Source organism: Doryrhamphus excisus, chromosome 2 (genome assembly GCF_030265055.1).
Source record: "Doryrhamphus excisus isolate RoL2022-K1 chromosome 2, RoL_Dexc_1.0, whole genome shotgun sequence".
In the NCBI taxonomy this organism is placed as follows: Eukaryota; Metazoa; Chordata; class Actinopteri; order Syngnathiformes; family Syngnathidae; genus Doryrhamphus; species Doryrhamphus excisus.
In genome coordinates, this window is record NC_080467.1 from 5927751 (window position 1) to 5938762 (window position 11012).

Sequence of the window (11012 nt, forward strand, 5' to 3'; positions counted from 1 at the left end):
AACCAACCAAATAAAGCGTTTCAGGGACACACGCACACACACACATACGCACACATTCATTATTTTTGCATAATTATTAGCAGTGCAACTTAAAAGGCAAAAATGAGCACACACGTAAAGACGAGTGTCTGTTCTGGACGGAATCCCTGAATGGAACCAATGGATGAGTCACTAATACAATCAATGGCTCCTTTCTACTGCAAACAGCTGAAGCTTCACGGTTCTTTAAGTTGTTAATGCGCTTGATTAAAGAGGAAGGACAACAATCTACATTTTGGCACTTATTTCACAAAGATTTATGCATATTCTCCACCTGAGGATTCCTCCTCGGAGAAGGAGCGCTGCACAAAGGTCTCGATGCCGTTCTCGTCGATGGTGGTGCACAAACCTTTCCGCTTCTTCTCCCTCTGCTCCATCTTGATGGAGTCGTAGAGTCCCGAGGTGCCGTCCTCCAGCAGCATGTTCCTCTCCGAGTAGGACGGCTTCATCTGGGTCACGTTCTTCAGCAGGAGCAGGGCCGGCGCGTACAGCACGTTGGCCAAACCCATCCCGAGGTTGAGCTGCACAAAGCCCAGGTCGTGCACGATCTTCCCGGCCACCACCGGCCCCATGGCGTAGGCCACGCAGTAGGAGATGTCGGCGATGGCGTACACGCTGCCATACACGGAGACGTGACGCACGTCCACCAGGAAGCCCAGCGTGGGCAGCAGCGCCGTGTCCACAAAGGCGATGCCGAAGCAGATCCCACACAGCGGGATCATGAGCTCACCAAAGTTCTTACAAGCGGGCACCGTGCAGGAGCTGGCCCCGATGAACACCATGCCGATGGCGCCGTAGAACCACTGCAGGTGCGGGTACTTGGCGGCCAGCTTGACGGTGAGGAACACCCCGAGGACATGCGGGAAGAAGGCGGGGAACCACGTCATTCCGATCTCCCACTGGCTGGAGCTCATGGTCTCCTCCATCCACTTGGCGATGGTTGGCTCCAGGAAGGCCAGCGGGATGTTGCAGATGGTCAGCGCCCCGGCCACCACCGCTATGTAGGGGTCCATCATGAGCTTGTAGATGGGGGTGCCCACCGGCATGTTTGCCCTTTCCCGGTTGGAGAAGGGCTTGAGCACCAGGAGGCACAGGATCCCGTCGATGAGGCACACGGCGGCGAGGGTCAGAAAGGGCACTCGCCTTCCTGCAAACTCATAGAGAATCCCGCCGAAGGGGGGCGCTGCGAGGCTCCCGAAGGAGATGAAGGCCAGGGCGATGCCCAGCGCCTTGCTTCGCTCCGCCTCCTCCGTGTAGCGGTCTGCGATCAGGGCGATACCGGACGTGTCGGCGAAGGCCGAGCCGATGCCCTGCATACTGCGAGCTACAAACAAGGTGGTGTAGCTCTCGGCGAAGGTGAAGATGAGCGTGGACAGGAACATGATGCTGAGCCCGATGATGAGCGGGATGTCGTAGCCCACCCTGTCAATGAAGGTGCCGCTCAGGGGGTTGACCAGCAGCTGCACGATGGCTTTGGAGGCGAACAGGATGCCGATCTGCACGTCGAAGTTACCCTTGGCCGCTCGGTGTGTTGTGGCGTTGGAGAGGTTGCCAAGCGGGGGCGCCTGAGCTTTGTCCGCCGCCTTCTGCAGCCCCTCCAGGTAGTCTGGGATGATGGGCACGATCACCATGTACAGCATGTTGTCCAGCAGGAGCACCACGCACACGATGACCAGGATGAGCCGGTTCTGCCGAGCGGGGTCCTGCATGGCCACTCCAAGTTGTTTAGTTCTCTCCCCCATTTGGGACAGCTTGGAGGCGGCTGTCTGCGCCGGGTTGGGGGCTTGTGGCGGCGGCGTGCTGTCCTCCATTGTGGAGCGCGTTCCCTCCATTTTTGAATTGATTTTTTATGGCTCAAGCGAGGATTAAAAAGAGAATCTCTCCAGACTTACTTTGAGCTCTCCTGTGACTGTCCTCATCGCATCTAGCTGCCGGCGCCGGTGCCGGGTCACCTCGCGTGGAGCTCCAGCCAGCATGAGACCCTCCCCCAGCCTGCGGGACACTCCGGTCACCTGTAACGCCTGCGGGCTAAGTCATCATATGGCATCAGACGGCTGCTTTTTGCTGCGCAGACACACTCTCCTGCAGATTGTTGACTCCCGTGGGTGCCCCCTCCTCTCCGCCCTTCCCTCCCTCCCTCCTTCACATCATGAGCCAAGGCTGTGACGCACAAAATGTACAGCATCTTTTATGCAAATGAAACACTAACCCCGCCCCCAAACACACTGCAGGTCCATTGTGGCTTTAAACAAACAAAATCAAGAATAAGTGATGTGTAAAAGTCAACAATTATGTGACATATAAGAAAAAAACACTGCACAGTATTGAAGGGGATGTCAGCACCACACGTGCATGGACAGCTCCGCCGTATTAACTAAAGTACACAACAATTAATGACTATAAGTCAACAGTTATGTTACATAAAAATAGAAGAAGAGGCTGCTCAGTATTCTCTAATATGTGTTTTATTTAATTTTAATATTGCAATTTACAACTAATCACATTTTAGACAATGTTATTTATTTGTTTGACAATTAACATGTAAGATTCACATTTACAATAAAATTTTATCACATTTTAGACAACCTTTTGTTCGATAAAAACATGTAAAAGTCAACAATTATGTGACATAGTATAATAAAAAAACACTGCACAGTATTGGAGGGGATGTCAGCACCACACGTGCATGGACAGCTCCGCTAAAGTAACATCCTTTTTTCATTTATAACAAAATGTATTCACATTTTACAGACTTTTGTTCAACAATTAACGACTATAATGACTATATATGTTGACTATAAGTCAACAGTTATGTTACATAAAAGTATAAGAAGAGGCTGCTCAGTATTACTATTAGTACTCTAATATGTATTTTATTTGATTTTAATATTAGAATTTACAAGTCACATTTTAGAGAATATTTTTTGTTTAACAATTAACATGTAAGATTCACATTTACAATAAAATGTTATCACATTTTAGACAACCTGTTGTTGGATAAAAAACATGTAAAAGTCAACAATTATGTGACATAGTATAAGAAAAAAACACTGCACAGTATTGGAGGGGGTGTCAGCACCACACGTGCATAGACAGCTCCACCCTATTAACTAAAGTAATATCCTTTTTTCATTTACAACAAAATGTATTCACATTTTACAGACTTTTGTTCAACAAACAGTTACAGTTAATAACAGTTATGTTACATAAAAGTAGAAGAAGAGGCTTCCCAGTATTTAAAATGTATTTTATTTGATTTTGATATTAGAATTTATAGAATATTATTTGTTTGTTTAACAATTAACATGTAAGATTCACATTTACAATAAAATAAAATGTGATAACACATTTTATTTTATTTATTTATTAAAATACTTTTGTTCAACAATGACGATAAGTCAACAGTTATGTTACATAAAAGTAGAAGAAGAGGCTTCTCAGTATTCTTTAAAATGTATTTTATTTGATTTTAATATTGGAATTTACTACAAGTCACATTTTAGAGAATGTTATTTGTTTGTTTAACAATTAACATGTAAGATTCACATTTGCAATAACATGTTACCAAATTTTATTTATTTATTTATTAGAATAGATTTTTACATCATTTTAGACAACTTGTTGTTAGATAAAAACATGTAAAAGTCAACAATTATGTGACATACTATAAGAAAAAAAAGGCTGCACAGTATTGGAGGGGATGTCAGCACCACATGTGCATGGACAGCTCTGCCGTATTAACAAAAGTAAAATCACAAGGAATGATATTAGGAAGGTCTTTTCAATTATTTCATTGACCTCCTGATTGGGTATTTGAAGAGTGTATTGGTTGTTAGAGTGGAAAAACACTTAACAAATCAATTTAAATTTTAAAAATGTGTAAAAATGTAATTAATGTTTCATTTTCAACCAGACAACTCACTACAACTCTTTAACTATCCATCCATCCATTTTCTATACCGCTTATCCTCATTAGTGTGGGGGCATGCTGGAGCCTATCCCAACTGTCTTCGGGTGAGAGGGCGGGGTACACCCTGGACTGGTGGCCAGCCAATCACTGGGCACATATAGACAAACAACCATTCACACTCACATTCATACCTATGGATTACCAATTAACCATGTTTACTTCCTGCCCACGCATGGGGAGAACATGAAAACTCCACACAGAATCCAACCCATGCATCAACACCATACATGCTAACCACTCGACCACTCTGCGGCATACTCTTTGACTTCTTCATGTTGACAAAATGTGTTTTTTTTCCCCACTAATACTATTTTATATTACTACTAGTAGTAATAACTGCTTATAGTAATAATAATAATAGTAGTAATAAGGACACTGTACAGATGAAACATCAATAACATGAAATAGAATAAATAACAAAATAAACTCTAGGAAATGATAAGGAAGTTGTAGGATTCTTTTATACTAATATCATTTTATACTACCACTAATAATAACAATATTTTCATAACTAAAAATACAGAACCCTTAACTGGACATTCTTCAGAGGAAGCCTGCATGTATTTTGAAACCAATATTTCTACTACTACTCTTTATTAATGTGTTTCTTTCAATCATTTTCTTCAATATTTGTTACGTTTTCTTTATGTTGCTTGTTTTACTTAATAAAAATAGTAAGAAGAATCATGTATTTTATTTAAATTTCATGTATTTTATTATGTAATTTCATGTATTTTATTAAATTTTAATATACAATACAATAATATTGTTTTTACACATATTTATTTTATATTTTTAAGTCTGCATGTTCTATTCATTTGAGCAATATTAAAAATATCAATAATAGCAGTTTTCTCTTCTATCACTGCAATGATACAAAACAAACAAGCTTTATAATAATAATGCATAAAAGGTGATTATCAAATGAAAGAGGAAGAACAACTTTGGCGTAGGCTTAGTTTTATGTGAGTGAACTAACTAGAGTAATAAAGATAAATAGCAAAAATAATTCTGTGACTTATTATATAGGGTTATTGGGCCGATCAGCGAGCATGGAGTTAAAGGTTTATATTGTTGCGCCATCTAGCGGTCTCGGCTTGCATCATCTAATGCGACTCAAGACGAGGATCAAATATCAGAAAGATTGGTCAACAAGTAAGTGAGCAACAGTGACATCTAGTGGGGAGGAAAAAAACTTTACCGGAAAGAAAAGGTCCCTTAAATAGTTTATTAAATGCTACATTTGATTCAACAAGGCAAAGTTGTGTCCATGTTTGACCAGCAGGGGTCCTCATATTCCCAGGAGACGCCATGCAACCAAACTACCAAACTACAACGAATAAATGAAGACCAGCAGTCTCTCTCTTGCTCAAAAGTGACCTTTACCAAAAATGACTAAAATTCTAACTCTAATTATTTTTCACACGACAATAATATTAATGAATTAATTAATAATAACAATTCATATTCAATTGTTGAAATCATTTCAACTGCTTGTTGGCGGAAGGTGCACTGTATATGTAAGGTTTTAGTTTTTTGAAAGTCTGTCATAGATGTTAAAAAAGTTAAAAAAATATACAATTAAAATTACAGTGAGACTGTAATTTAGCTGGAATATTTATGTTTTCTTGCATCCTACAATATACAGTATATACAATATACAGACTGTTGCATGGTCACCTCACTAGCTGTAAATGTTATAGCAGTGATTCCCAAAGGTGGGCCATGAGAGGTCATTTAAAATATGATTCCTTTTTGAAAATATTATATTTTAAAATTATTTTTATTGTAAAATAATTATTGCACTATTTAAAAAAAATTAATGCAGCTAATACTGATCATTCATGAGTGAAATGGGCCAGTACCGGTCACATGGATGAAGTGTAAATGTTTAAAAGTACGACTGCCTACGGGGTCAGAGGTCACCAATGTTGTTTCTTGTGAGAGTTACTTTTACAAAACAGCCAAGAGCTGCTCATGATTTCAAATGAGCAACTGTGCTAGACTATATAAAGATGCGCATTATTGTGTACTGTCCCCAATAAATAACATGAAAAAATAATATATTTTTAATGTATTTTGGTTTTGATTCATTTCTCTGAAACAGACGAGAAGCTGTTTCTTAGGTTTTCTTCTTTTGTTTGTATATTTACTGCGCGTGTTGTCATACTTCATGATGCATGGTAATGCTTTACTTTATTTCATGAATGAACATATGATCACCATCAAATAAAATGAACCAAAATTCAGATGTGATTGAAATGTTGACTCTCATGTTTAATAAGATCAAATATAATAACATTTGTGATTCAGGAATTGCAGCCATTTTAAATATAACTGCATTACAGATCCAGCACGATTAGTACACAATGTTATTCAAAGCGCTTTCCAGAAAACAAGGCTAAAATCATTTCATAAACTCATTCAATAAAACATCAAATCATTGTAAAATAATTACATAAAGTTTCATCAAATCATCCATACATCCATTTTCTCTACTGCTTATCCTCAACTAGGGCGGGGGCATGCTGGAGCCTATCCCAGCTGTCTTTGGGGGAGAGGTGGGGTACACCTTGGACTGTTGGCCAGCCAATCACAGGGCACATATAGACAAACAACCATTCACACTCACATTCATACCTATGGACAATTTGGAGTGGCCAAGAGTGGATGTAGAATTATTTCGGATGTCATATGCGAAACTGAATAGGAGCGGACTAAAATTTAAACATTTAAAAATTTAAAAATGTTAAAATTTAAGTACCAGATGGAGGGGTAGGATTTAATAAGCTTTGCTTCTTCCTACTCCTTTTGGACATGTGGAACTGTGAACTGATTATGTGATGCATTCAAGTGTAATCTGATGCATGTTCAAATAAAATAAAACCATTACCATTACTTAACCATTACCAATTATTCTTTTAAAAAATTAAAAATTTAAAAATTTATTTTTTTTTAAATTTAATAAAATAAAGTTTACATTTTTTTTTTACAATTATTTAAAAAAATGTAAATTATATTAGGAAAGCAGGAAGTGAACAAATGTGACAGTTACTGATTGTAAAAGTACCAGATGGAGGGGTAGGATTTAATAAGCTTTGCTTCTTCCTACTCCTTTTGGACATGTGGAACTGTGAACTGATTATGTGATGCATTCAATTGTAATCTGATGCATGTTCAAATGAAATTAAACCATTACCATTACCAAAACAACCTGAACCAGCTGCCATGGAATAGCATGCTAACATGTGTTAACATGTGAGTGTTAACATGCTGTACTTCTACTGGACGGAGCAGAAGAAAACATGACCAGATGAGGAATAGACGTAGCACCCCGGATAAACGGGCTCAGTGAATGTATCGTAGTGGCTGTAGAGGTGAGTGAGCCCATCGGAGGAGACGTCATAAAAGGACAGAGATCCACCGGGCCAGTCAAGGTACACGCCAATGCGCTTGAGTGCCTTGTTAGGAAAACTCATGAGTTTCCGCTGAGAGTTATAATACGCAAAGATGTTTTGGGCTCCAATGATGCCACAAGACCAGGACATGGCGTTACGACCTATGTAACACTCCACTTTCCCCCCTTTCCTAGGGATTCCTCTGTATGTGACGCCTATCGCGATATCTTGGTCAACACTACCGCCCCACTCCACTTCCCAGTAATGACACCCCACGAGACCATTGATGCACAACACCTGTGGGCACACATCAAAGCGGTCCGGATTGTCCGGGTAGCTCTTGGATTGCCCGCGAGACATCATCCTGTTGTCCTGCGAGAGGGTAAGACTGGAGTTTGCCGTCATCGGGTCCAGGCGCAGATCGCAGGCATCTGATGGTGGAGAAACAATCAAAGTCATCAGTTACTTCATCTTCAGTTTAGCAAGACATGCTATCAAGATATCCATATTCCATCCATATTCCATCCACATTCCACCCATAATCCATCCATATTCCATCCATATTCCATCCATATTCCATCCACATTCCACCCATAATCCATCCATATTCCACCCATATTCCATCAATATTCCATCCATATTCCACCCATAATCAATCCATATTCCACCCATAATCTATCCATATTCCATCCATAATCCACCCATATTCCATCTAAATTCCACCCATATTCTATCCATTTTCCACCCATATTCTATCCATATTCCACCCATATTCCATCCATATTCCACCCATAATCCATCCATATTCCACCCATATTCCATTCATAATACATCCATATTCCATCCATATTCCACCCATTTTCCAGCAGTATTCCATCCTTATTCCATCCATATTTCATTCATATTCCACCCATAATCTATCCATATTCCATCCATATTCCACAAATATTCCACCCATAATCCATCCATATTCCATCCATATTCCATTCATATTCCACCCATAATCTATCCATATTCCATCCATATTCCACAAATATTCCACCCATAATCCATCTATATTACATCCATATTCCATCCATATTCCATTCATATTCCACCCATAATCTATCCATATTCCATCCATATTCCACCCATAATCCATCCATATTCCACAAATATTCCACCCATAATCCGTCCATATTCCATCCATATTCCACCTATAATCCATCCATATTCCACAAATATTCCATCCATATTTCAGCCATATTCCACTCATATTTTATCCATATTCCACCCATATTCCATCCATATTCCATTCATATTCCACCCATAATCCATCCATATTCCACACATATTCCACCCATAATCCGTCCATATTCCATCCATATTCCATCCATATTCCATCCATATTCCATCCATATTCCAGCCATATTCCAGCCATATTCCACCCATATTTTATCCATGTTCCACCCATTTTCCAGGCATCTGATGGTGGAGAAACAATCAAAGTCATCAGTTACTTCACCTTCATCGTAGCAAGACATGCTGGGTAATCATAGAAGAACCAGTCATTAGGGAAGGTCCTTTTCTGTCAGCAGTGAAGCAAGTAGTGAGTCAAGTGAGTGAAGAAGACTTACACCACATCAATTCACTTTTGTCTCGTATGTCCTGGACGGGGGGGACATCAGGTTTGGAGAAGTCATCAGTGATCAGGACGCCATTCTTGTAGTGGTAGACGCTCGCTCCATCTTGCGCCGTGTTGGTCATCGCGGTGACGACAAATTGGACAGTGTGGTTATCCTTCAGCGATCTGGCGATGTCAACAAAAGCGTCGGCCTTCTTTTTCATGCTGGCGATGACATCATCACGGAAGTACCAAGGGTTCTCGCTGGCTTTTAGTAACGTGCACTGGTTCAGGTATTGTGTCATGTCGTCCAGCTGGGGGTCGCTGCTTTCCAGGGAGGTGAAAACGAAGCAGAGGACATGTTCGACTCCGCGAGCGTAAAGAACTCGATCCAGCTCAGATTTGCTTTGGACAAACTTGACATTTAGCCCGTCCATGTTGTCGATGCAGTAGCGTATGATGGTGATCTCCCGCTCCGTTCCGTCCAACCAGCTGCTCAGAGCTTCGTGACTGAAGGGGCTCGTCTCTTTGTCCGCAAAGATCTTGGCCAGCTCGCTCTCGTCTTCTGTGCCGTCGCGGATGACAGGAAGTTTATTGAGCATGGCCTGTCGGAGAAACAACGTGTAATACTGGCACAGCTTCTTGAAGCGTCTCAAGGAGTCGTAGACCTCGGGAAAATACTCGGCCGCGATGTCTTCAAGAGAATCGTTACATCTCATTTCTATCTGTTGTCCATCTTCTAGAGCATCCTGGACTTTTGTCAGCAGATTGGCGCTAATGCAGGTCAGATCAGGGCTCGGAGCTTTGGTGCTCAGACTCTTCAAAGGCAGCAGCCAGATCTTCAATGGAGCGGCGTTCTCGCCATTTTGGCCCAGGAGTGTTGGAAGCTCTACGTAAGTTTTGACCGCTTCTTCAAAGTTTCCAGGGTTGCTCTTCAGAATGAGGTCACCAAAGAACTTGCAGGTGAACTTCTTCGTGAGTGCTTTTTCTTCCTCGGTCATCTTGATTTCGACCTCCCCGCTCACGTTAAACGTGGGAATCTTCTTCATGACCGCTTCCATCCTGCCTTGGATATCTTGAATGTTGCTCTCGTCCATCTTCCCGCTGTCAAAGACAAAGACGCAGTTTGCGCCGTAAAGGATACCCGTGACGACATGCGTGGCGATGCCCTTCTCCACGATGTCCACTTGATAGGGCGCCAGTTGACGCAGCGAAGTGAGCGACAGCTGCTTGAACTCGGTGGTGGCCTTGTACTGACAGGTCACTCTGCTCTGGCTTTTCAGGTTCTTCTTGTCATTCAGGTACTTGGCAGATCCGCCCACTTCGATCAGACCGCACAGGAAGCTGGCCTTGATGGACGCATTGACATCCAGCAGGGAGGAGCGAGACTCGATGGAGTCGGACGCCGTCACCGTGAAGTCGCTACTGCGCTGAGCGTTCACAACCGTGTTCTTCTGAATGGTCTCCTCATCCCACAGAACATAACCTGCACGAAGGAGCACAGGAGGACCAAACCAAAGTTAAAGGACACGCCTCCAGATGGTATGACCTTCACCGTAATGCAAAAAAGCCTCACCTGGCAGGATGGCGTCTTTGCGGGCATCGTAGAGCATTCCCAAGGTGAAAGGTCGGCCCAGCGAGGTCACTTCCATAATGTCGGCGGACATGGTGATGAAGGCTGATGGATGGCTGACAGCAATGAAGACTGCAAGTGGACTGTGAATGTGTTTCAGGGTTCTGCCAGACGACTCTTATACCTTCATCGCCTGCACGCCCCCACGCCCCCACGCCCCCACGCCTTCCTTTCTGAGACATCACTTCCTGGTTAGAACCAAAGTACAAAACAATGATCTACTTTATGAGTCTGTGTTTCTTATCCAGGACATCACAGGGTCTTCTAAATAAAACATCTATTTGATAATAATTCATTGTATTTGAAGTACATTTGATGCTGTAGACCAGTGTTTTTCAACCTTTTTTTTTGGAAAAATTGGAAAAATCT

General features: G+C 41.9%; 2 protein-coding genes across 2 annotated transcripts; both read right to left on the reverse strand.

Annotated features, from left to right (window-relative positions):
- Positions 1-296: 296 nt before the first annotated feature.
- Positions 297-1941, reverse strand: slc18a3a (solute carrier family 18 member 3a). The gene has a single exon (XM_058064221.1). It carries the CDS (start codon positions 1869-1871, stop codon positions 297-299), a length of 1575 nt encoding a protein of 524 aa, XP_057920204.1. The 5' UTR covers positions 1872-1941.
- A 4306-nt stretch (positions 1942-6247) lies between these two features.
- Positions 6248-10751, reverse strand: LOC131119985 (neoverrucotoxin subunit alpha-like). The gene is made up of 3 exons (XM_058064921.1): positions 10587-10751; positions 9024-10496; positions 6248-7838 (listed from the first exon to the last, which is right to left on the reverse strand). Exons 1-3 carry the CDS (start codon positions 10675-10677, stop codon positions 7291-7293), a joined length of 2112 nt encoding a protein of 703 aa, XP_057920904.1. The 5' UTR covers positions 10678-10751; the 3' UTR covers positions 6248-7290.
- Between the last annotated feature and the right edge of the window lie 261 nt (positions 10752-11012).